Source organism: Ursus maritimus, unplaced genomic scaffold (assembly GCF_017311325.1).
Source record: "Ursus maritimus isolate PB19 unplaced genomic scaffold, ASM1731132v1 scaffold_25, whole genome shotgun sequence".
Taxonomy (NCBI): Eukaryota; Metazoa; Chordata; class Mammalia; order Carnivora; family Ursidae; genus Ursus; species Ursus maritimus.
The window spans coordinates 12,278,844-12,306,298 of record NW_024425008.1 but is presented as its reverse complement, the minus strand read 5'-3'; the positions used below and the strand labels follow the sequence as shown (position 1 = coordinate 12,306,298).

The following is a 27,455-nucleotide window of genomic DNA, read 5'->3' as shown; positions in this document are numbered from 1 at the left end:
GCCAGGTCCTGGTCCCTGCTGGGTGACCCCCAAAGCTGGACCAGAGTTGGGATCTGTACAGTGCTCTGCCCCACACTGGGCCCAGCTCTTCCTCTGTTACCTGTTCCCCAGCTACATGACCTTCACCCTTTGGGCTCACCTGGGGAAGATCTACTCATTGCATATCCAGGGAAAGTTTATCTCAAAAATCAAAGGAAAGGGAGTGGGATGAGAAGGTACATTGGCTTTGAAGCATTGGTTTATTCAGGTTTTTACTGAACACCTCCCATGAACTAAACATTCTGCCTTCATCTCTCAGAGGTCTGCGGCTCTGTTGGTCAGGTCGCACCGACGCCTCCTAGGGAGCCTGGCACCCAGGTCAAGGCTGGGCTTCTGCAGTCCAAGTGGGGCTGCACGAAACACCAAACGCTAATAGAAACTGACAAATGGTAGGCCTGGTAAGCAGACTTAGTTAGACGTTCAAGTGTTTTTCACAATGCTCCCTGATTAAATAAGTGTTTGGGTTAGGAATGTGTAAGTGTCCCTTTGGTACAAGCACGAGCCAGACAGCTCTACCCACAGAACTATAATGTTGTTGAGATTTACCATAAACAAATGAATATGAGTTCAACAGGAAAGATAAAAATATCATTTCTGTCTCTAAAGCTGCCATAGCTATGTAGAGGGGACACATACACCCTTCTAGAGGGACCCCATAACATTCTGTCAAAATGGAGCCATTAATAGTCAAATTCAAGAAACAAACCTACTTAGCAGTTTGGGTTCATTCTAAAAAACAGAGGAAGCAGAGTGCTTGTTGCTTTACTTTTAATAGCACGGGTTGTCATGCCAACTAGTGCTGCTGTTTAAATTGAAGGGGGAAGAAAGAAGTGTTCCTTCCTACACAAACCTTTCAGCGGGGCTCACAATTAGTCTTTTAAAAACACGAAAACTCATCGCACTGGAGATATGGTAAACATTGTGCTTATATTTAAACCTGTCAGAATGAGGATATGATAAACCCCTGGTTTGTATTTCCTTTGTACCATGCTCCTCGCCCAGTATCTGGCTGTGCGGTGCCCTAAAAAGAAGAAAGGCGTTCTGTGGGCACACACAAAGGCAGCCAGTCTTGGGATGGGAGAGGAGTCGTCCAACAGGAATACGCACACCTGAAGAAAGAGACAGAGAGGACAGTTTTCTCACGAGAGTGGCCCTGCTCCCCTTGAAGTCACAGTTCCTAAAAGGCTGGGTCCGCACCATGCTGCAGGACACACCAGAGGTGTCAACCACAGGGGGGAGAGAAGATGACAAGACGTGCTGGGCACCGTGGCAGAGGGACTCCGTCCTTTCCCCCGGTGGTGCAGGAGTGCCCAGGGCCCAGCTTAGCTGGGGAGGCGAGCCCAGCAGAAGGAGATGTGTCTGAGGTGGCATGTTGATGTTGGCTGGGGACAAGAGAAGGCAGCAAAGTCTGAGGTAGGGGGAGGAGGTAAGGCGTCTTCTCTCCCAATAGCCTGGCCATTGTTAACTTCTGTTTATAAAAAGTTCCAGCTGGTATAAAGGAAGATCTATGAAGTGTCGCTGAGGCAGGGAGGATCTGCTTACGGACCAGCCGAAGGGGGATGTGGCAGGAGCCCAACAGCGAGGGGCAAAAGAAGTCTGTCCCAAGACATCATGGGGCTGACAACCTGGCGTCCTCTGTTTGGCGTCCTCTCCTACCTTTCCTCCGTGAGAGCAAGCCCTTGGCTCCTGGAACCTAGACCTCACGCCCTCGTACCCCCATGGTCTTGAGGATGAAGGTGTCTCTCTGCTCTGAGATTTTTTGAGTCCTATCAGCCCTTGAGGAGCCAATTCATGTACCAGCCATTCCTACTCTCTCAAGGGCACCCCAACCTCCAAACATGGCTGCAACCCTCTTAGTCTGTTCACCTGCAAGGAACATGCCTCGCACTAACCAGTCTTCTCTAATAGGTTGTCTTTCCGTGTCTTTCTGCTTGATCTCCCAAACTAAACTGGAAGTTTCTGGAATCCAAAAGACCTTTTTCTGTACACTTTGCTGCTTCCCCTGTGCCCAGCAACTCCTGGACATATGGTGGGAACAGCGCAGCAGCACACAGCTGCTGTGTAATGAGCTCCACTTACTATCATGTAGTAAGTGCTGGGCTCTGTTCTGAGTACCTTACATGGTTTAACAAATAGCCCCACAATGATCTGAGATAGGTATGATTATTGTCCCCATTTTACAGAAGGAAAAGCAAGGCATAAGGGGTTAATGACTTGCCAGGATCACACAACTGTAATCTGTGAGTGGCAGACCCAGGACCCAAACCCATGCTCCCGGACACAAGGGCCTGGGCCCAGGACACACTAGGCTGATGACCTGGGTTTGCGGGCTGAGGGGACAGAGACAGGGTAGAGTGCCAACGGAGGGGAGAAAAACGAGTGGGAGTATCCACAATAACACACATGTGACACTATCCCGTTCCTTGAAACGCACCTAAATGTACGTGCATTTACTCATAAAGAGATACATGAAAAGATGGTCTCTACAATGTCAACGGGCAGTCTATCTCAGGAGGGTGGGACTCTAAGTGACTTTTATTTCCTTTTCCATACTTGTCTGGATTGTTTGATTCTTCAAGGAGTCTGCAAGGGGCTGCATATTGCAAAAAAGATAACTGATGAAGTCACTTTCATTATGGGAGGAAAAGGAAAACAAAAGAAAAAGAAATAAAAAGGGGGGGATGGGAAGAGCCATCGAGTATTTCTGCACAGAAGGGTGGCATGCCACTCTTGTGTCTTAGAAAGATCGCTTTGGCGACAATGCAGGAGGTGAAGACAGACGGACCATACTACCGTGATGAATGATGGCAACGATAATCACTAACACTCACAGGGCCCCCAGAAGTAGTACAGGAAGTTTAAATCCAGCTGCCCCCACAGCAGCTCTACTCACCAGAGTCAAATGCCCCTACCACATAAAATGGACGAACAAATTGTGCCGGATCTACACAACGGAATGTTACCCAACCACAAGAAGGAATGAGATCCTGATATGGGCTACAAAACGGATGACCTTGAAAACATTACGCTGAGACCAGCCAGACACCAAAGGTCATTTACTGGATGGTTCCATTTACAGGAAGTACCCCAGATGGGTAAATCCACAGTCAGAAAGCAGATTGGTAGAGGACAGGGACTGGGGAGGGGGCAGGGGACAATTGTTTACTGGGGATGGGGTCTCCTTCTAGGATTTAATAGAGGTGATGTCTGCACAGCAGTGAATGTACTGAATGCCACTGAATTATATACTTTAAAATGGTTATGTTTATGTTAAGGGAATTTACCCCAGTTAAAAAATACAGTTAGCCTTTTAACCTAAAGCTCTGAGAAAATGGAAGGGTAGAAAGAAGAAGAAGGAGAAGAAGAAGGAGAAGAAGAAGAAGGAGAAGAAGAAGGAGAAGAAGGAGAAGGAGAAGGAGAAGAGGAGGAAGAAAATCCCAGCAGATGAAAGAAGCAGGACCCTCGGCCTGGGACCAGGGGAGAGATGGTCCGTGCTCAGCCTAGGTTGGACCTCCTGAAACTGAGCACCCGGATGCCAGGTGCTTTCTCCTACAATGCCTGTTTTAGTTACAAGATCTGAGACGACATGGCCATCAAATGTTTGCTGGGGGAAGCTCAAACTGCAAAACTAAGTAGAAACAGCAAGAAAGGTTGAAGCCATGTATTCAAATGTTTTACTACTGGGAGCAGACCCTGCCCTCCCCAGCACCAGCCACACCAGACAGCAGCTGCCTGTGGCTTGGCTGCCTCCCCCTGGACCGGGGGCCACTCGTGGGCAGGGACCATGCCTCGCACTTGGCGGTATCTTGGCCTTAATCACAGCCCCTGGCTCAGAACAGGGCACCGCATATACATGTGTTACAGAAATCAATGTCCTCCATTGTATCTATCTTATCAACTGATTTATATATTTAATAGATACCACACAGATATGGTATAAAATCCCTAAGTCTCCAAGGAATGCACCGTGGGAAATTTCCCTTTCTCCCACGCTTGTACTCCTTTCCCTACGAGGCAACCTCTGGCCCTGTCCCCAGCGCTTTAAATGTGACCAGTGCAGTGCAATTCTGGATCGCGAAAGCTCCAGCAACCAACCGGACAACCTAGTGACTCGGGCATCAGGTCATTCCCACAAGATGGAAGCTACATGCGATACCAAGGTGAAAGCCTCCAGAGTGAAAACAAGGCCCCAGGATTCCATGCAGGGAGGAGGCCCATGCCAGGCTTGCAGAGGAATGCTGCTGAGGTGACAGCCATCCCCCTACAGTCATTCACGGCATGACGAGAAGTCCGTGGGCAGGAGCCATCCAGCCAGCCAACCACGCCAGCCACCTCAAGCTCCTTACACCTGTTTCTGATGTCGGCGGGATTCAAGCTGAGGAAAGGCCAAGCTGCAAAATGATGGGATGAAATGATGGGATGAAAGGAGACAAGACAACCACAACCCACCTTGGACCCAGAGAGATGCTTTCTGCAGTGGTTTGTCTGGAGGAAAAAAAGATTCCCTGAAAAGGACTCAGCTGGGAGCTGGGTGGCACCATCTCCATAGACGGGCTCCATGGGGACACAGCAGACAGGCACTAAGCTGGCTGGGAGGGGAGGGTCCCAGGCCACTGAAGCACACGGGGTGGGGAAGAACCTGGGCAGAGTCCCAGGGGGTGAGCCATGTGTGACAGGAACATCCGGGCACACTGCTTCATCTAGCCGGACCGCGAGGGGATTTTTTTGAAGACTGAGTAACCGTTGCCCTGTATAGTCACCCAACCAAAGACTAAAAAAAGACCCGAGCCACGCAGGCTCATCTGTCCTCCCAGGCTCCTGCCTCATGTGGTGACACCGCACCGGCAGGCTAGGGGGTGAGCCGGGCGCGCGTCTGATTCTAGCCAATGTGTTACTATGTTTCATTCCCTGTCCCCATGCCTAGAGGCTGCTGCAATGTGTATAAATTTAGAAAGAAAAAGATAACGTGGAAAAGTCCATTTAACAAAATGAGTAGTTTTCTTTCTTTCTTTTTTTTACTCCACTAAAGAAAAGATAAACCAATCATGTTACTTATTCAGCCCTCACCCTGGTGGAATTTGGTATTCTGCACAGTAGCTCGATAATGCAGGACCGCAGCCCGAGATTAACTAGCTTCTTCTGAAAACTGTAAAACAGCCAAGCTTCCATCCGCAATGTTTTTTAGAAGCTGAAGGAACAAAATGACAGGACCTCGCACGAGATCGGTAATCGACTCGGGTCTCTTCTGAACAAGCAGAAGTCTTTCAGTGAGGACCGTGTTTATTGCCACGAATGCCGATACCAGCTCACCTGACAATACACTGTGCCTGACGATGCCGTTTCACCAGGAGTTATGCATCGATGCTTTAAATAAAGTAAACCCGGCTTTCTAAGGAAATTAGGATCACAGATGGGAGATTTTGGGTGATGGTAGAAATTACCCTGCAAGAGAAACCCCTTGAGAAATGCTTGCCTTCCCTCACAGGCAAACTCAGAGCCAGTGGGTTTCAGAGCCCCTGGTAGGAAGTCACCGCCAATGAATTCCATGACTCAATCACTTAACCCAATTCCCATTTCACAGAGTGAAGTGACGGGCCAAGGTCACATGGCTGCCAGTGACGGAGGGGGCAGGTCTCACAGCTCTTCCCAGTGCTTCTTCTGCTAGCACCACCCCCACCCCACCTCGAAGTAGCGGACACAAGGGCTCTACCTCCGACAGCATCTCATACTGGCCTCTTCTTCCAAGGGCAATGGTCAGTAGATCATAGACCACAGACGCACTCTGCAGACTGATGAGACGGTCACTCTTGTGCTCGGGTATTCTGCTCAGCACAGCGTCCCGGTTGGCCTGAAAACAACACGGAAGAGAGAAGCAGAGGGTGAGCCAGCCCGTATACACAGCTATCGTTTTGTGGAGAGAAGTCGTCTAGGCCCTCCTGCCCCTAATGGCTTGCCAAGGGCCTGGAGACAAGGGCAGGAGTGAGTATAGGGCTTGTCACCTTGGGCTGTTATTTCCAAATCCCCTGAGTGCCACAGCACACGGTACAGGGTATCACCCAAACACAAAGGCCTGGAGGGATGGTCCTGGAGGATGCTTGGGAGCCGTCAATGGGCATTTGCAGGAAGCTTTAGGAGCTGATGCAAAGCAGGGTGATTTCTCCTGGGCTCGGGCTCACAGACAGCCTGGCTGCAGACACAGCTAGGGCTCTGGGGCAGCAGAATCACCCACTGCGTGGGGCCCCGCTGTGCCTTGCTTGTAGGCCCAGCTCCTGCTCTACATTACAGAGGGGGGGGAATCCCCAGCCCCACACTCCCATCATCAAATGATGCCATTAAGTTCTGTCAGTTCTGCAGAGACATGTACTTTTCCTCTGTCACTAAAGCAACATCCAGATCCCTATATGGCACCTTCATTGGAACAGACTACAAAGACTAATGCAATCTTGTTTCGGGAAGCACAAAACAGCTGTAGAAGAGAAAGCAAGAAGCAAACCGATTTTCGCTTTAAAAGAGATTACCAGAGGACTCGAGAGAGCACCTTGCCTATCGCACGTCTCCACTGCCTGGCGCAGAAATACAGCGGGCACATTCGAGCTTATTAATCTCATCTATCTAGAAATCAAATGCTCTTTACAACAATGTGTTTTCATTACTTTTGAAATTTAATTTCTCTACAGAGTCTGCAGACATATCACATGTATTAGGGCTGCTAACCACTCTAACCATTTTTCCTTTCCTCCCTACTAGGGAGTTCAGAATCAATTAAGTTAGATTTTGCCTGTCTTTTCTCCCCCTGCTAATTAGCAGAAGTTTCCAGATCTATCCATCCCTAGGAGGACAGAAAGGGCCCCCTTGGTTTTTCCTGTGAAAGTGGTAGGTGAGGCACCAGGGTCCCTGGTCCAGGCAGGCTGATGGGTACCCTCCTGCCTGACAGGCCCACACACCTTCTCTCCCCCTAATGAGACGAAATGCCTCCTCTGTGTGTGTGTGAGTCCAAGGCACTCACTTTTAGCCACCCATCCGTACTTACTCACTTTAAAACTCCCTGCTCTTAAATGTCAAAGACAAATAAGAATATATAAGACAGGCCACTTCCTACCAAGTGAGTCATCTTATGGGTACAAGCCTGCTTTTGAAGATTTCATTCTAAGGTTTTCTTGTTAGGAGCAACTTTGGGCCAACAAAAGAAGCTGTAAGGGAAATAGGGCCTGCTGTAAGGAGTCTCATTTTATTTACTTGCTATAAATGTGCCATATTAGGACCAATGCCTGGAAGAGAACAAAACAAAACAAAATACTACTTAAGAGAGATTTTCAAGTTATGCCAAGTACATTTTTTTTTTTTTTAAAGATTTTATTTATTTATTTGACAGAGACAGAGATAGCCAGCGAGAGAGGGAACACAAGCAGGGGGAGCGGGAGAGGAAGAAGCAGGCTCATAGCAGAAGAGCCTGATGTGGGGCTCGATCCCATAACGCCGGGATCACGCCCTGAGCCGAAGGCAGACGTTTAACCGCTGTGCCACCCAGGCGCCCCTTTTTTTAATTTTTAGAGAAAGTATATTGAGGTCTTTTAATTCAAACCTCAAACAAATCCACAAATAGGAAATATCCCAGAACAACGTCTCAGAGGTAGTTGTGCAAATGTAGCTCTGATAACCCCTTTCTCGTGGGGGAAATTCATTTGATTTGAGGTGAGAAAGCAGTACAATGCCAAACCATATCTTACGGGTGGAGAGACTGTGGACAAACTGACGTCTCTAAGTCAAAGTCAGAACCAATGAAGAATACAATTTTCTCAGACAGACAGACAGACACACACACACAAACTCACAGGAATTTTCATTTGGTTCTGAAATTAAGCACGTGTATTTTTTGTCTAAAAACTGAAAAATCAAGAAGTCAAGGAACATGAAAAAGGGCTCCCAAGAGCAACTTAATTTAGACTTCTACCTACACAGTTATGGAACCATTTACAGGGAGAGCACAATCGTTTTGGTTGGAGACCCAGACGTTCATTTTTACTGACGAAGTCATTGGGCTTCACCATCCTCTGAAGAGGGTTTCCAGAAATTAACCACCACAGAGCCAAATCTGATGGTCTCAAAGGGATCTCAATTTTGAGTATTATTAGTTTCTATCATTTCAATTAAGGAACAGGAAAGGTGGAGGCATCATTCCCAAGACATCTATACTTGGAGAAAGCACTTGAGAGATGTAGTTATGTTTTTCAAACTCTAAACTGGAACCCACGATCTGACAACGGAACATGATATTGTCAGAATTGTCCAAGAAATGTAAAATGTGTGGCCGCCACTCTTTCAGAACCTTCCCGACGTAACCAACCAAGTCTGCCCGAAGGAAACTCACTGCCAGGTTGCGAGGAGTCCGGCTTAGAATGAGGAAATGTGAGCTAGGGGGCCAACATGAGCTGGCCGCCCCCGCCGAAGAGCCGATGACAAAGCAGGGTGAGAGCGGCTCATTCGGAAAGCAGTTACTGAATGCCACCAGGTGCCAGCCTGTTCACATACATGCCTTCCCTGGTTGTGCCAAGGCAGAGTAGAGAATGTAAATGACACCATTCCGAGTTACCAGCTGACAGTCAAGGAAAGATGAGTCAAGGGGGGCAACCTGTTTCCTTCAGAGGAAGTAAGGCCGATGACGTCAAAGAGGTTCCAAATAAAAAGCTGTGGTAACTCAAGCAGTCTTGCTCTTGTAAACATCTCTGGGCCATTTCACAGAACAAGAAAACCCACAGGTTTTTTCTGAGGCAAGAATGCTAGCCTCCCTAACTAATCCCAGCCTCTCCGGATCCCTCCTTCACTCAGCTCATTGGACATTCTTCTTGGGTTCCATTTCTAAATCATCTTCAGCTGGGCGTATTTCATGTCTCCGTTGAAACCACACGCTTGGGGAAGAAGGAAAATACCTCCTCTTGCTTCAGTCACGATTCCTTTTCCTCCTCCTTCTCCTCCTGCCTGCCTGGTGAGCTGGGAGAGATGGGAGGAGACAGTCTGATCTAGAAAGAGCAATAGACCACCGCAGGATGCATCCATGTTGCCTGCTGCCAGTCCCCAGGTTCCTTGTCTATAGAAGGAGTGAATGGGTGCGAGGACATCTAGGTCCCTCCCAGTTCCAGGAGCCTCGCCGTTCTGTTCAGGTGCTCAGCACACACCGCTTATGTGCCAAGGTGCTGACTACTGCGACACAGATTGCCTCCCACAGTTCCAAGCCAGGCAGTCATGCCTAGCACCATGCAGAGCAGAAAGCCAATAAATGGTGAGGAATGAAATTCTAGACGTAAACTTTGATAGCCTGGCCAGACATTAAGAAAACATTTCAAAGGAATCCGATGGCCTGGCAAAAACTCCCTCATGACAGCAGAGCCAGGAAACAGGAAAGAGCTCTCACAGTCCGGGACTCCAGAGTGCCTGGGGAGCCAGCGGGAGACCTGTCCAAGAGGACAAGCCTGCTTCATCAGGCTCCCGGCTACAAAACCCAGAGGTCTGCGTCCACCGCCAGCGACTTATCCCTAAACTCTCCCTCCCACCCAGCCAAGCTGAGGGGGCTTCCTTCCCTTCTTAGGGTTCCTTTGGCGGTCCTTTTAGCTACAGTTTACCTATCCACGATTGTGTTCATGTTCCATCAGTAGCCAGAAGGCTATTAAATGAATGAACTCAGATGCCTGTTAACTGCTTGCCTAAGAGAGGCTCCATGCTCCAGGCTGAGATTAACCGACAAGGGCCATTTCTAACTAGTCCAAGAATTAAGAAACATCCCTCTTCTTAAACCCGTTGTTGTTTTTCCCTCCACCCAGATATCCCCTCTAGAAACTATTCTTCTCCCAAGAAAAATAGCCACCATACTGACGGAGTCACCATATCAAATACGGGACCGTAGGAACGAGGGGGGGTGGGGGGAGAAAAATGTGAAAGCACATTCTACTTACCATCGATTCACTAATCAGCAGTAACAACAGGGCTTCTTCAGTATTTTCTTGAGGACAAAAAATGCTGTGTAAAGAAAATCAAATTTTACATGTGGCAATTTCAAAATCATATAAAATACATGACGATGAACAGCACTGAGTATTAAAAGCTTCTAGATTTTTATGTAGAGCCCACCAAAAATACTCTATCATCTGACACTTGAATTAATTTGCTTATTTCTATGGTAATCTATGGAATTTATACATTTTAAGTACGTATTTTTAATAGCAGGCAGCAGAGAGAAGTAAAGCTATAAAAACCACATTAAAAGCCCAAATAACATATATGCCTATTACAGAGGAAGAAATTGAGATTGCTACAAACTGGCATTATCTCAATGATAAAGCTTTCTCCTAAACGCATTTTGGGGGTATAGACGGTAGACACCTCACTAAGCAGTCCACTGCTTACCTTTCACTTGCTAACTGCTGTATCTTATATTGTCCTTTAGATGAAACAAGAGATTGGAGGCAATTTTAGAGTTTGAATCATTTCTAGAATACTGTAAGAATTTGGCAAGCCACCTTAATTAAACACACATGTTCTATTATGGGGTGGCATGCCAGAGCTAGTTGTCTTATTCATCTATTTTATGGAAGCTGGCCGACCTCTAACACCTGGGATTAAAAGAAAAAGCTTTTAAGCTCAATGTTGCTCAAGATTAGAGAACAACAACACCACCCCCAAACGTAACTCCAATCTCCATCCTTTATAGCCTTTTGGGGGGGGGGGTGCTTTGAGCATCTTTAGAGACTTGCAGCATTTTTTTTCTCTTCTAAAAGCTCTAGAATCCTTTGAGTAGAATTGAGAGCGTTATCACCAATTGAGCCAAATTCGATTCTTTTTCACGGAATGGAAGAAGAGTGCAATAAAAATGAACTCGGTTAAAAAAAACCCAAAAACTCCTGGATGTTTTGGAGGTGATCAAATAAAGACTAAATTTACATCTTCCCAGTGCTAACATCACAATCATTTAATTTAAGAGATGGGATGATCCTCCCCACTTCAAAATGGCAAAAAAAAAAAAAAAAGTCTTCCACATCATTATAAATACTTGTTCTCTTTGAAGGGCTGGCAACTTTTGTATGGCATGCCATCAAAGGACCACGAAGCACAAAACAGAAAAAGCACAGGGCCTGGTTCTCTTTCTACAACCTCTGACGTCCCCAGAGGTAAGGAGATCACCTGTGGAGTGGTCCCCATTGCCCTTGCAGGGCTAAAATGTGATGAAAAGTCTGGCCTATAAATGAAGAGCAAGATTCTGGGATTTGCAGAAACTTCTTTAAACAGGTAGCTTGAGGGGAGCTGGGTTTTTCAAAGACAGAACTCTTCTTTCCCCTTAAATTCAGAAATAGAGCCTATAGGCTTTGAATGAAGAGTGCTCACGACTGTGTGTGTGTGTGTGTGTGTGTGTGTGTGTCCACCCAGCCATCATTTCCTGATATCCTGGCTGTGCTTACATACCATGGGGACCTTACCAATAAAGCAGTAACATTAACCATTTTTCTCACAGCCAGCCAGTTCTGCATTGTCCAGACTAATTGAAAAGAAGAGAGAGCCCGTGCTAATTGTGACTTAACACCAGCCAATTCAGTCCATGGATAATCCCCAAATTCCATCTGAGCCATCCAGCCTGCTTAAACGCTAAGTTGTGTTATTTTTACCAGAGCTGCTAACAAGTAGCACATTAACTGATTCTAATTCCACTTCCTCTACCCTTCCTTCGAGGCAGGCGAGATGGGGAGTCAGGAGTGCGGCAAACTCTCAGAGCTGGCAGGAAGAAGTGGGGGGTGAGAGGAAGAGGAAGGGCAGTTTTAAGAGACATGCTGAAAACTATACACCAGAATGCCCCTTCCACTACATGTGGATTCTTTCAACCCATTTCTGGCCATTCCTCCCCTGCTCTCCGTTGAAGGAGATAATGGAGCTCCGGGTAGATGGTCAAAATCATTGGGGTCTTTCTTTTGCGACAGTCTCCTCTGGGGGTCCAAGAACATCAGGAGAGATCCTGGGGTACCCAGGCCTCAGCCTTGTGGAGTGGAAAAACTGGGGCCCGACCCATAGGACGTTGACTGAAGGGCAGGGTGTGGGGATAAGAAGGGGCAGGGAGAACACAGGGTTTATGGACAGTGAGACAAGCTGCTGGAGGACAGACTGGGGCCAGGAGAGGAGGTGGGAGCACAGCACTGCTGAGCGTAGATGGAAGGGCTACGGTCCAAGCCCAGCCGCCTTCCTAACGCCTGCACTGACCTTCCGGCAAGTGGCTCGTTTTCTTACTTTGGATGGATCTACCTATTCATCGTCTGACTCTACATAAAAGGAGCACGGGTAAGAATCTTCATTTATGAATAGTGATCATGACCTTGCCAAGGCTGCCAAATCACAGCCCTTTCTAAAAATTTCCCCAGATGGGTGAAAAATGTCACTGTACGTGGTAGAAACCATCCTACAAAAGAAATTAATCCAATTTTATCCACTGCAGTTCATCTTTCTGTCATCTTTCGCTATTACACAACTAATGACGAGCTGGATGTCTGGAAGTCAAAGGCACCATCCAGGTGTCAACGCAGACGCTATCTAGGTGCAAGGAGGGCTCTGAACACCTCTGACCCACAAGAAAGTTATGTGTAAATGACAATATTAACTCCAAGGCCCAGCAATGGTGCTTTTCTAGGTGGTTGGTTTTTTTTTTTTTTTTTAAGATTTATTTATTTATTTTTAGAGAGAGAGAGAGAGAGAATGAGAGGGTCGAGGGGCAGAGGGAAAAGAGGGAGAGAATTTCAAGCAGACTCCCCACCAAGCAGGGAGCCCAACTCAGGGCTCAATCCCATGACCCATGAGATCATAACCTGAGCTGAAATCAAGAGTCAAGACACTCAAGGGCGCCTGGGTGGCACAGCGGTTAAGCGTCTGCCTTCGGCTCAGGGCGTGATCCCGGCGTTATGGGATCGAGCCCCACATCAGGCTCCTCCGCTATGAGCCTGCTTCTTCCTCTCCCACTCCCCCTGCTTGTGTTCCCTCTCTCGCTGGCTGTCTCTATCTCTGTCGAATAAATAAAATCTTTAAAAAAAAAAAAAAAAGAGTCAGACACTCAATCAACTGAGCCACCCAGGTGCCCCTGCCTTACTAAAAGTTTTAATATGCCTTGCCTGGTTGTGGTACCCCTAGAGAATTCCCGGAGAAATACAGCCTCTGAACCACAGCCAGTGGGTAAGAGCTAGAGCGTCAGAGCCCACAGTGGCTGCAGCTCTCTCCATCCCCGAGTCGTACCGTTAAAACATGCTGAGGCAGAAAGTACATCAGTGTCAGGTTGGTGTGGAGGGACAAGGGTTTCAAGAAAGGAAAAGGACTTAATCATTAAGAGTACCTGTTGATTATGAGGGATCAGCCAGTCCAATGTGAGGATCACCCAGGCACACAATTCCATACAGGCCAACAACACCCCTTCGTGACAAGAAAGAAACGTCCTTTATTCTGATCAAGTCCGCTGAGCTGTGCTCTAGAGTGGACTGGGTGAGTCCCACAAAAGCATATGGCCTTGTACAAGGGCTTCTGCATTCCCGAAGAGAGGACAGGCCCCCCACCGTGACCGGAAGGAGGGCCGTGTTCGCTCGAGGTGAGCACGGGGTGGCAGGCAGGGGGCACAGCGGGTTGTTCACGCGGCTTCAGTGCTGCCATTGCGTGCTTTTCCTGACCCTTCAATGCCCTCATCTTCACACTTTCAACAGTGTCCTCATCCTTACCCTAACCCTGTGCGCTGGCTCAGGGAGGTTCAGACCTGTATTTAGAAGTCCACGCTAGTCACTCTCTCCTGCAGGGCCTACAAAGGAGTTCAGCACAATGTCTGGCTCCCGGCTCTCAGTAAATGTTTTCATCATCCACTTTCTGGCGGAAGAGGAGTGTTTAATCTCGTTTCTTACTTGGTGCTAATCATGAAGTCTCAAGTGTTTTTTTACAAGGAAGAATACGATTGCAGGAAGATACACCTGATGCGTGTGCACTAAGGAACATGTGCAAGAATATTCATTGCAGCACATTCTAGAAGAAGGAGTCAGATAAACACGCAAACAAAAAAAATCGGTATTTTAGGTGCTATGATGAAAAATAAATGAGCTCATGTGACAGAATATGCTCGGAAAGGACAGGTAGATAAGGTGATTGGGGAATACCTTTCTGCGAAGATAATAGTCAAGCTACTTGGGCCAGGGCCTGAATGAGATGGAAGCAGTCCCAAATGAGAAACAACTCTAACTTCCATCATGAGTAGAATGGATCAATATATTGGAGTATGTATGGAATACTACATAATAATTGCATGTAGAAATATGGGTGAATCTCTCAAACATAATGTCAGACAGAAGAAGTTAAACAAGAGAGTTCTTCAGATATTATTCCATTTATATAAATTTCAAAAATGGTACAAACTAATTATTGGGATAGAACTCAGGATGGTTACCCTTGGGTAGGGGGTAGTAATCAGTAGAGGGCCTCAAGGTTTCTGGCAATGTCTGTTTTTTGATCATGGTGCTAAATAATTACATGGATGTATTCACTTGGCAAAAATTCATCAAGTTTTATATTTTGGTTTGTGTATTTCTCTTAATATGTGTTATGTGTCAATAAAAAGCTTACTTAAAAAATAAGTAAGCAGGGGTGCCTGGGTGGCACAGTCAGTTAAGCATCCAACTCTTGATTTCCACTCAGGTCATGATCTCAGGGTCTTGCGATGGAGCCCCAGTCGGGCTCTGTGCTCAGCAGGGAGTCTCTTTCCCTCTCCCTCTGCTCCTCCCCCACTCGCTCTCTCTAAAATAAATAAATACATCTTTAATAAATAAATGAGCAAAAGTCAAAAAATTCCTCACAGAAAGACCTAGAAAGAAGGAAGCAAAGAGGCCCATAGCATGTGATCCCTCCCCTCTTTCCTATCTAGGATTATCAACATTTTATTTCCTTTCAAAATTGAAGATGGGGAGAGAATGGGCATCCTGTTTCCACTTCAGGTCCAGGCCTCAGTGACAAGGAGTTGAGTTTTCTGACAGAGCTCACTTTTCTGTTATATTCCATTATGACCAGCTATTCTGAATGGTCCTTATGACCTGCTGGAGCTGGAAGGCCTTGTGCCTTCTAAAGTCTGCTCTGTGTTCATTATTTCTCATAAGAGACTGAGAAGGGGGAAGCATTTGAGACTACTGGCCAAGATGGGATTTAATCATTATTTTGGAATCCCTTTTTCGCCTGCCAAGCAGTATAACTGAATTGGTAATAACATCCTTTTTGCCACGGGGCTGACTGATCAGATAGTCCCAGTGATCAGGGAGCCCCAAGACAAGTATAATCCCAAAAGGCTTTCTCTCTTTACTAATAAACCCGAAGTATCATTGTGAACATACAAAACTAGAAAGCTCAAAACTGACAGTGATAACTGAAAGAATAAGGATTGGTGTGGAAATTAATGAAATAGTGAAGAGAGACACAATAAAAAAATTGAACAAAACCAAAGTTGGTTCTTCAAAAAGGTCAATGAAATTTGACAAAGGTTGGCTTAGCATCTGAAAATCAATTAATGTAATACATTACATCAACAGAATAAAGGACAAAATACATGATTATCTCGATAGATGCAGAAAAAGCACTTGACAAAATTAAATGCCCTTTCAAGATAAAAAGGACTCCACAAACTAGTGACAGAAAGGAACTTTCTCAGTCTGATGAAAGGTACTTATGAAAACCCACAGCTAATTTCACACTTAATGGTGAAAGACTGGGAGCTTTCCCCCTCCTAACAGCAGGTATAAGACAAGGACGTCCACCACTCCTTGCCACTTCTATTCAACACTGTACTGGAGGTTCTAGCCAAAGCAATTAGGAAAGAAAATGAAATAAAAGTATCTTAGTTAGAAAGGAAGAAGTAAAACTAACTCTATTTGCAGATGACATGATCTGGTACGTGGAAAATCCTAAGGAATCTAAAACACTACTTGAACAAATGAACAAGTTCAGCAAGATTGCGGTATATAAGATCAATACAGAAAATCAACTGTATTTCTCTATATCTGCAATGAACAAACCAAAAACAAAATTAAGAAAACAATTCCACTTATAATAGTACCCAAAAGAATAGCATGCACACACACAGTAAGTTTCATGAAATAAGTGAAAAACTTATACCCTGAAAACAACAAATCACTGTTGAAAGAAACTGAAGAAGACTTAAATAAATGAAAAGATATCCCATGTTCATGGATCAGAAGACTCAATATTGTTAAGATGGCAATATTCCCCCAAACTGATCTATGGATTCAATGCAATTCCTATCAAAATCCTAGCTGCCTTTTCTTTTCTCTCTTTCTGTTTTTTTTTGTTGTTGTTGGTGGTGGTGGTGGTTTTTTTTTTGTTTTTTTTTTTTGCAGAAATGGACAAACTGATACTAAAATTCATATGAAAAAGGCAAGGGATTGAGGGATGGGGGTGACAGCTTAGGGGTGTTAGGTTTATTGTTGGGGTAATAAAAATGTTCTAAAGTTGATTATGGTGACAGAAGCACAATTATATGACTATATTAAAAGCCACTGAACTGTATTTTTTTTAAAGTTTTTTTTTACTTATTTACGTGATCTCTACATCCCATGTGGGGCTTGAACTCATGACCCCAAGATCAAGAGGCACATGCTCTTTCAACTAACCCAGCCAGGTGCCCCCTGAACTGTATACTTTAAATAAATGAATTGTATAGTATGTGAATCACATCTCAAGAAAACGGTTAAAAAAAAAAAAAGCTGATTGTATCTGTGTGGAATGAAATTGTGACTCAGCAACCAGTCCTGGTATGGGAATCTCCCTGTAACTAGTAATTGCATTTTCTAGATCTTCATGTTGCCTCCATAATTCTCCTTTGACAGCTGGAGAAGTTGATGTCAGGAGAGTGACAAGATCTGAGTGGTTTACAAAATAAAGGAGAAATGGCCAGCATTATGAGCTTTTCTGCCTTCAAGAGGTGAGGCCACATTGGAAAAACGCCCAAACAAACACAGAGCTCTACCCACGTTTCCAGCTTGCTGAGGGGAGGGAGCAGGAGCTGAGTTTCTCAATATACCTGGCACCTTATATACTTGTCTATTAAGCAGCACAGAAAGCAGGAAAAAAACACCCAAAAAACCCAGGCCTATTTTTACGATATAAATTTCACTTTAAAAATGAACCCCAAACCTGCTTCTACATAGTTCATAGTGAGGGGTCAGCATTTTTAAAGTGAGAGTTTGGGAAGCGCTAGAACAGATGTTCTGTGAATCCAGATAAGAACTAAGGAGTAAGCAGAGGCTGTGAATTCAGCAAACTCATGGTTCAACAAGGCCATGAAAAGGGGGGATTAAATTAAAAGGGGGATTAAACACGAACTAAAATAGCCTAGGGAAAAAGTTAAGAATATGCTCACTTGTCTAAATCCGTATAAGAAATGCAGTCTGAACAAGAGGAGGATGAGGGAGAGAACTGCCAGAGTCAGCGTAAGGGAATTAAGAGGAGGCTGCCTACTGGAGAAATGCTGTCCCCTTTGAAAATGTGACAATCATTTTCAGAAGTCACAGATGCAGTAAGCATCTAGTCACCCCCCCCACCCCCCTGCTCTGAGGCCTCAGAAGAAGCAGCCTGCAGTCTCTCTGCCATTTTTTCAATTTGATAACCATTGCGGAAGGTTTCCACATTTATTCATACACGCCCCCTTCCCCTCGTGGAGAGATTCTGAACTGCCATCATGCCTCTTCCTTGCAGGAACCGGCAAAGATGGGAGGGTGAGACTCTAAGGGGAGGAATCAAGAGTGAGTCAACAAGCTCCTGTCTCCTGGCCCCCCTCATGGTCTCTCCTGCCAGCCCCCCACTCCCCAACCTGGGGAAGGCCCACGCTGAGGCTGTAGAGGTTCCCTAGCCCACCTTCCTCCAAGGCGGCCAAGTCCCAGATTTAAAACTTAGAAAAATTAAGAAGTTCTAAAGTGACATCGCCTTCCAGTCACTTACAAATAATTTAATTCTCCTTCTTCTCATAGCTAATTCAGTTTAAAACAAATCTGTAAACAAAAGGATCAAGGAATTGCTGAAGAAAAGAAAAAAGGCTAACTCTGGCTTACAAACAGCTTTGTCACTGATTGCTGGATAATGCTGGGGTTCTTATAATAAACAGAATGAGAATCCCAAAGACCAATAGCGATGGCCAAGAATAGTAGCCAAGCACCGAGAGGAGAGAATTTTCCTACTTAAAATGTGCCCACCAGTGCACTGATATTCACTGAAGTTACAAAAAGTAATGAGGTATCTCCATTAAATTGGCAAATGAGACTTGTTTGTCTGGTTCTGTTTTAGGGGAAGAATCTGCCCTTGAACTTCTACTCATCCTTGAGTTTTCCCAAAGTTTTCCTCCCATCCCCTAACCTACAACTGAGGACATCGATGGCCATACTTCTCTCCTGAGTAGATGCGGGCTTTCCGAGTGAGGGTGTAGGTTTTTGTGTTTGCTCCTTTCCGGAGAGGATCATCCAGAGGTGACTGGCAGGGTGGGTCCTCCAGGGGGTTCCAGTAGCTCTGTTCACACATACCCCGCAACAAGATCTCCGCCAATTGCCTGGCTATTGTCTGGGAACACAAAGGAGCAAAGGCACAACTGTGAATCGATTCTGTATCATTCATTCACTCACTCGCTCCTTCAGTCAATATTTTCCCGTCATCACTTTGTGCTAGGCACTATTGCAAGACTCATGATTAAACATTGTTACTTCTCTGATGAAAATTATATCAGTTGATGACAAAAAAGAAAAGGAAAAAAAATACACTAAGGTATTTGAACCAGTTCAGAAAATAGTCAGTGCCCTTCGAATGCCACCCTGCCTCTGTGACGCTCTGGAACAATGGAAACTTTTAGTTCAGCTCCTTCCCAAAAGCTCTTATCATAGGTGAGCTGCAAATATTTTCATCACCTCCCAACAGATCCCTGCTAAAACCCAAACTTGGCAATAAGCCGGTGCTCAACCTAGATGATGTTATTCCTGGAAAAAAAAAAAAAAAAGGTTTTCATTGCTGGTAAGATGGTACCCAGGGTAGATTTTTGGAATGCCTTCCCTCTTTGAAGTGCCAAGGGCCAGTCTCGGTGCACCCTGGGCCTTCCAGCCCAAGGGCTACTGCTGGCCTGTGCAGAAGAGAAAGCAAGGTGGCAAGTATGGCTACTGATCAGGAAAGACTCTTTTTCAAAGCTGGATAGGTATCTCTTCTCTCACTGAGAAAACCCAGATATATCTGGATCTTGTCATCCTAAGTCAGACACAGATTACTAGGCTTTTCAAACTCTCTGCAGTAGAACAGTTCACGTCTGATCAATGGGAGGAGGGGGTATGTGACATCTACTAAGAGAGATTTTGTTAGCCGATGCAGATCGGTTCACTTACCTCGTAATCTTCCAGTGATAAAGAAGAGGAGAGGTAAAAACAAACAAACAAAAAAACCCCACAAAATCTCCCTGAGAACAGAAGCAGGTGCACCTCAGGGTGGCCCATGTTACCCCATAATCAGCCGAAGGCGGCAAAATAAAACTTCGACCATCAGGTTTTTCCATAAGGTTTTCACATTCTTTGGAAACATGCAGGCAAAGAATGTCGATCTTCCCTGAGAGTGAGACTTTTTAAATAAATATGTTCCAGAACAGAACTTTGCTAGGTTTTCATCCGCGTGAACTCTCCTAAAACACCACAAGGAAACTTAAATGCAACCAAATCACTAGCTTAGTGGCTTCTGATAACCACCGGGTAAAGGCAAATTTTCTTGATTATTCCCAAGTAAGACCCATTGGCTTTAATGTCTATAAAAATGTGAAATTAAATGCACTCCTATCATCCCCAACTGAGCCATCTGTAAAGATCTCATAAGAACACAATTTTCAGGACCTAAACAGTTCCTGCACTGTTTTCTTAAACCTTCCATTATAGTTTCATTTCGATCTCCCTGCAGTCATATAAGCTAATGACTTCTGCTGGAAGCATCAACTGGCAAAAAGTAACCGCCATTCACTATAGTGGAGGAAAAAAAATGTCAAAGGAAAAAAAATGAACAAGGAGCTTCATTTTCTGGATAGACCTGCCATGGAGGGATTCTAAAGTTATAAAAATCTTTGTCCTCCACAGTCAGCTTGTCCACTACGAGACAGCTCATGCTAGATCTCACTTTACCTCCAGGTATTAACCTTCCAGAGAGACTTTGAAAATGAGGTTTTGATGTGATTGCATGTTTGAAACGTGTCACTCCACCCCTGCTCTAACCGATTAGGAAGGATGCCTGGTCATATGCACAGACAGCTCAAATGGAGTTCAGAACAGGAGATAAATATGAGAAATGACCAGCACAAGCACCACTATTGACTGGACTTTTCACTTTCTGTACTCCGGTTTTATCTGCTTGCCATTGAAATGCTTACAAATTGTTGGTACCTTTCAAATAAGGTCAGAAGGGAAGGAAGGGAAGGAAGGGAGCCAGAAAGAAGTCAAACTTTAATGTATAAACTTGGTCATTAAATCCGTTGTGTATGTATTTTTCTAATTGTGGTAAAATTCACCTAACCTAACATTCATCATTTTAACCATTTTAATGTATAACCCAAAGGCACTCAGTACATTCACAGTGCTATGCAACCATCACCTCTCTCTGGTTCCAGGATATCACCGGAGAGGAAACCCTGTACCCTTCTAGTGGTCACTTTCCATTCCCTCCTTCCAGACCCCGGGAACAACTAATGTGCTTTCTATCTCTGTCAATTTGCCCATTGGGGACATGTTGTATAAATGGAATCCTCTACTATGGGGCCTTTTTATGTCTGGCTTTTGCCCTCAGCATCATGTGTTCAAGGCTGACTCATGTCAGAGCCTGGGTTAGTGCTTCATCCCTTTTTGTGGCTGAATAATACTCTATTGTGTGGACGTACCATGTTTTGTTTATCTAGTCATCCATCGAATGACCTTGGGATCGCTTCCATCTTCTGGCTGGCGTAAATAGTGCTGCTACGAACATTCACGTACAATGGTTTGTTTGAACACCTGCTTTCAGTTCTTCGAAGTATTTATCTAAGAGTGGGGTTGCTGTAAACGGACTTGTAAATCCTTCTCGGCTGTGGTCTCACCCCCGACAGAGTTTACAAAGCAACTTTTCCATCTCATAAGAGCGTCAAAAGTTTGCAACGATCAACTCATCTTTAAGGAATCATACAGCTGTGAGCAGCATTAACTGGGCAAGCTTTTTTTTTTTTAATTAATTAATTTATTTATTTATTTGGACAAGCTTTCTGACGGCTAGTGTAGACCAAGATACCCGTGAATAAGACCCACGAAGTGCTTCACAACTACAGAGGGCAAAGGATCCCTAGTGGAAACGACAACATAAGATTCTCGGGTCCTGCCTCAAACCTACTCAGCTGGCATTTCTGGGGTCAGAAATAGGGATGTGCATTTGTTCAAATTCCTCAGGTAATTCTGACGTACACCTTTGGTGAAGCACTCAAGGAACTGGAAGCAGTTCAACCTAGGTCACCTGAGGCTCATCAACCAAGACCAAAGGTATACTTACTTGTACCTCAAAACCAACACAGAGAGGAAGTGGCTTCCCTCGTGTCAACACTAACCAGTTCATAGCTGAAAATGGCCAGGGGCAGCTCCATCCACCCAGACTTCTTTAGCGGCCTCCTCACAGTACGTCTCCGAAAAAAGACAATAATAATTGAAGAAACCTCTCTCCCTTCCTGACATGTCTTTATTCAGAATCCCACCTCACAGGATTTTTAGAAGTTAAAGTACATTGATTTGAATATCATAAACCTTAGGAAATAATGGAAGATATTCTCTAATTCTGTGAAGAATAATGTTGAAGTAAGCAGCAGGCAGCGTATTCAATGCACTCACACCTTCTAATGGGGGAAAAGCCATTAATCTCCTTAATAAAATATATATGCTTTTGAGTCAACAATACGAACAAATGCTCCATATTTAAGCAATTTTCAAAGATTGGCTTTTTAATCAGCTTTTAAAGCAATGATAAGAACACTTGCCAATATAATCAGTTACTTTAATTGTGCTTCTAAATCTTAAAAGGGGCTATTCATGCTGACCAGGCAAGAAGTTTTATGAAATGTTGGGAGTAGGTCAATTTGAGAGCAAAGACATTTGGCAACAATTTTTATCCACATTTTTTGAGTTTTTTTTTTCCTTAAAGAACTCTACAAATCAAAATGTCTGGTTTGAACTTCTTAAGACACCCCTAAAATCACATCAATATATAAATAAATGCCAAAGACCAAGTGAGACCTTGCTTCGGCATCTGGCCCCATGAGCTGGATATCTGTATACTGGAACCCTGGAGACCCCAAAGCGAAGATACAGCCTCACTTCCCACGACAGGAGTCACTGGGCCTGTCCCAACTGAAAACTCCCCTGTAGCACTGAAAGGGGTCATGACGATGGGAGGACGAGGGCACTGATAACAAGACGAAAGAAGGTGGAATCTTGCGTGGGGCTGTCATGGCAGTTGTGACACGTGGTATTTGCTTCGTCTCTGGCAAGCACCAGGCCGCCACCCAGACAGCCCTTGGCTACGGCTCTGCAGAGCAAGCTATGGTGGTATCAGCTATCGCCTCCCCAGCCAAGAAAGTTCAAGGGTTAAAACGAAGAGAGAGAACTTAGGCCAAAAACACAGCCAAACTGCTGATGAACCAGGTTACTTAACTAGCTTTTCTATTTCTCCTCTAAGCTTTAGGATCAACATAATCATCAAACAACTAAGTACTCTTCAGGGTCCAATCTGCTTTGCTGTGGCTGGGTTTTGGTGTGAAATCATTAGCATACAAGCAATCTCTTCACCACACTGGCGTCTGGGAGGGCTTACAGTCTCCCTGCCTTAGAGGATGCGTTTCTTCTGTTTCAAGAGGTAGCATGACCAGTAGGTACATAAAAAGATGCTCAACTTCATCAGCCGTCAGGGAAATGTAAACTAAAACCACAACGAAACAGCACGTCATGCATACTGGGACGGCTAGGACTAAAAAGACAGACAATAACAAGTGTTGTCAAGGATATGGAGAAATTGGAGCCCTCCTAACTGCTGGTGGGATACAGAATGGTGTGGCTGCTTTGGAAAATCTTCTGGCAATTCCTCCAGATTGAGCCACCATATGATCCAGCAATTCCACTCCTAGGTACATAAACACACATGTCCGCCTAAAAACTTGCATAAGAATGTCCATAGCATTATTCATAACAGCCAACACATGGAAACAATCCAAATGTCCATCAACTGATGACCAGATACATAAAATGTGTTATATTCATGCAGTGGAATAGTATTTGCTCACAAAAAAGGAGTGAAGGGCCGATCTATGCTCCAACATGGGTGAACCGTGAAAATACCATGCTGAGTAAAGCCGGTTGGTCATAAAAAGACCACCTAGTATATAATTCCATTTACATGAAATGTCCAAAATAGGCACATCCATAAAAGCAAAACATAAATGAGTGGTTGCCAGAGGCTGGGGGAAAAGGGGAGAATGGGGATTGACTACTGATAGGTAAGGGGTTTCTTTTTGGGGATGAGAATGTTCTGAAATGAAATATTAGTGATGGCTGAACAATGTGGTGAGTACACTAAAAACCGCTGACGTTAAATGGGTGAGCTGTGGAAATTATAACTCAATAAAGTGTATATATATGTGTATATATATATATACACACACACACACACACACACACATATATATATATATATTAAAAAAAACATGGCGGAGGGGAGACCAGGGCAGGGGGAGGAGAGAGAACACCTGAAGTGCCCTCCTGGCCTCAATCAAATTATCCATCACACTCACCATTCGCAGGTTTTGCGTTGTTCTTGTTTCTACTGCTCTGAGGATCTCTCTAAATCTCCCGACTCCTCTCGTCAAGTTCCTGTGTGCACACAGAATTTGACAGGGTTTCCATCTGGCGTGCATTAATATTAAATATTTTATACACATATTTCGATGCATTTTGTCTACATAAAAGCTGTTGGCTAGATTTTAAGCAAACAACTATTCTGCACATGTCTGTCCATCTTTGCTCAATTCTGAAAAATTTGGCCTAGGACTGCTGGTCTTTTGTGCTTCCACAAACAAATTTTCTCAAGGAAAAAAAATATGAAAGTTCTGAAGCCAAAAAAAAAAGAAGAAGAAGAAAAAGGAAGGAAGGAAGTGAGGAAGGAAGGAAGGAAGGAAGGAAGATGGAAGATATCTTTCAAGAGTCTATCTTCAACCTTACAATGGCTCCATAGTTTTCCTGCTCTACTGGGTGGTGCTGAAATCTGTTTTCACTTAAAAGGCGGGTGGCAAGAGGGCACAGGAATTTCGACAAGGCACCGAAAGCAGTATGCTAAAGGCTTCCTGTAACTTGCCATTTTTATGCTCCGGGCAAAGATAACAGGTATGAAAACTGAAGGGCTCCACCAAGCAATCACTCTGCTCTTAGCTGGTCACCAAGCCAGCCCTCCCCCTCTCCACTCTGCACCAACTAGAAGAAGCAAGGGTCAAAGGCCCTTCTGCCAGCGAATGCATGAGGACCGGAAGCTTGAGCTGCCCCACTCGGATGGGAACGCATCTCCTCTCAGTGCCCCACACCGGAATGAGACACGTTTGGTGACACATTTCACTAAAGGACAGATAATTCTCTAGTAATGTCGTGGTCACTATATCCAGCCCCCACTTGTAGTCCTCCCTGAAAGCTGTACCCGGCCTGTTCAGCTGGGAACATTTCCCAGCCAGTCCCTTTACATTGAGCGCTGCCACCACCTATGACATAACTTGGTGATATTTATAACTTGCTCATTAGAACACATCTCATCTTTCCAAAAAGCCGCAGAGCGGGTCAGCCGGTACGGACCTGTCAGCCAGCCTCTGCAGGCAGTGGCAGGCGCTCTAAGTATTTAGCTCTCTTCTTGGATGACATTTTAAATTGTGCAAAGGTATTTAATCCACCTGAATGTGGGTTCTCTATGCTACAAGCACTCACAAGGGCTATTAATTTGTATCTTCTACCTACCCGACATCCCAGGCCCCTCGTTCCCAAGAACAGCCCCGGAACTTTAAGATAATAGTTTATTGGCGTGACTACATCAATACTCCCATATTCCTCTCACCCACACATATCAGATGATATCAGACCAGAAGCTTCATGGTGGCATAAAAAGAGACGCGGGTGCCCAGGACTCCAAGCAGTGCTAAAGGAACTCTAACAGAGACGTGAATGAAAATTAGGTAATGGGCCCCAGGACATGCAATCTTCTCTGCTTTCCCCTTCGTTTGTTTTTATGGGATCCGTGTTCACAGGCAACAAAGTACATTTGCTTTGGGCTGAAGCTCGCCTCTCTTGAGTAACAGGGGGAAGAAAACCGCTATAACTCATCAGGGATGGGCGTGGACACCGTGGTCTAATTTTGCTCCAGGGTCGCAGACTCAGCTCCTACCATGTGTACAAGGAACAGCAGTCTGGACTGTATGACATAAGGGTGGGATTGAGGGAACATAACTGGAGACCCAGGTTCACGGGGCTGTTTTAGCAGGGGGCAATTAGCTCTGAAAAGGCAGCATCGAATCTAAATTTGATAAGCCAGGGTAGGCTACAAGATAGCAACTGGCCATTCAGACTGTCTCTCGCGCCTTCCTGGCAGAATGAGATACTTATCCAGTTACAAAAGCACAGAATTTTCTAGCTATCCACAAGCCAATGCAATCTAGTCCATTTTGACACAGAAGTGAAATGCCTTGCTCAGGTTCACAAACCCAGTGAAAGGGTGAGCTGGAAGCTTTGTACTAGATTCTACTGCCTTCCTGGGCAAAAGAAACGACAGCTCTAAAACTGAAGTGCAGCTCTAGAAGAAAGAACAAAACACGAATACAAGAGCTCAGGTCTCTGATTTATATCATTTATATGCAAATTACCTCATATATACATAATACACGTTTTATGGGTTCCAGTGATCACAGCTAATGAGATGCTCCCAGGAAGTGGCTCAAAATTGGAAAGAAAATCCGTCGGCCCAGGTGAAGGAGTCTGGTGTCGAGGGTACTGCCTCTGCTGCCTTAGAAGAGAAAGGATGGCTGGAGAAATCCAACTCCCCTGTGAGGGCCCGGTGGCTCTCCCGCGCGGGACCGAGGCCCCCTGCTGGACGACTGGAGGAAGTGTCCGGGACTCAAGGGGGCACCTTACAGGAGGAGGCTGGTCAGCCAGGGGGGCTCTTTCCCAAGGCAGGGACAGTGGCCTTGAAGCAAATACAGTTTTTCTCAACTGTTTCCAGATTATTTCTGGAGAGCCTTAGATTCAGAATCAAATTCTTCCTCAAGCTCTGGGAGGTTCTGCTGTTAAACAAAGGATCCACAGGAACCCCCGGAGGCCTGACACCTTGCCAAGCAAACAAAGGTGGCGCCCTCAGGAACAACCACAGGTCAGTCTGACAGCAGGAAGAAGGGGCTGGAGGGGAAAGTTTTTAACTATTAGAAGAAGAAGAAAGTTTCCCAAATGCAAAAACATCTCATTTTCTGCAACTCCTATACCATTCATATGTTTTTTTAGTCACATAATTTTATTCAACCAATCATTTCCACTATTGCCATGAGGGCAGAAAAAAAATTTTTTTTAAGCTAGATGGATAATCATGATAGAAAGGAACAAAAAGGGGGAAATTAACTTATAAGAATTATATTCTAAGTGCTATGAAAGACTCCAATTTGAGGGAAATAAAAGCCACATGATTGCTTTCATGTCTCTAGACTATTAGTTTATTCTTAAAATGTTGAGATTGTTAAATATCCAGAATGAACTGTTGCTTAAAAACTCCACTGCAAAATGAAGACAAGGGAGCCAGGGACTCTCCCTGGTTTTGAGGGTTTCCACAGACCCTTCACATTAGGTCATTTATTCCATTTCAACATCCCTGACTGAGAGAGCGCGATGATGTCAGAATTCATTATGGCAAACTATTCTCAAAATGACTGTTCCTGCCAGCTTATGAGCAGTGAGCACTTTGGCAAGCTGTCAGAACGTGGGGTTCACCTCCCGCATCTTGCTTGGGTAAGCTTCCTGAGCCGGGTGCGTGTCCCTCCATGTGGAACGGGTCCCAACGGCTCAGCTATTACCAGGGAGAAAGGAAGGCCCTGGAGCACCAGCTGCTTGTCCGGTGAGATGCGCAGGCACGACCGTGAGATGCCAACATCACTGTCGGTCCCTGACCCTGTAGGGGGAGCTCAGGCCACTCCCACCGCCCGGCTCATGGTCAAACCCAGGCAACCTACTGCTCTGTCTTGACAGGAAAGCCCACCCACTTTTCACAGGGACACATTCTACTCCTGGTGGCCTCCTTGTACTTTTTCTTCCCTCCTCCTTTTTCTCCAT

General features: G+C 45.1%; 1 protein-coding gene across 2 annotated transcripts in view; it reads right to left on the bottom strand.

Annotated features, from left to right (window-relative positions):
- The window catches only part of TTC7B (tetratricopeptide repeat domain 7B), a 249,463-nt gene that overhangs the window by 118,846 nt on the left and 103,162 nt on the right, over positions 1 to 27,455 (bottom strand). For both annotated transcript variants that reach the window (XM_040641537.1, XM_040641538.1), the window contains exons 6-9: positions 23,903 to 23,981; positions 18,476 to 18,648; positions 9,987 to 10,050; positions 5,750 to 5,887 (exon numbers count right to left, since the gene is read on the bottom strand). In XM_040641537.1, the coding sequence (XP_040497471.1) occupies positions 5,750 to 5,887; positions 9,987 to 10,050; positions 18,476 to 18,648; positions 23,903 to 23,981 (454 nt within the window). The remainder of the gene's footprint in view (positions 1 to 5,749; positions 5,888 to 9,986; positions 10,051 to 18,475; positions 18,649 to 23,902; positions 23,982 to 27,455) is intronic.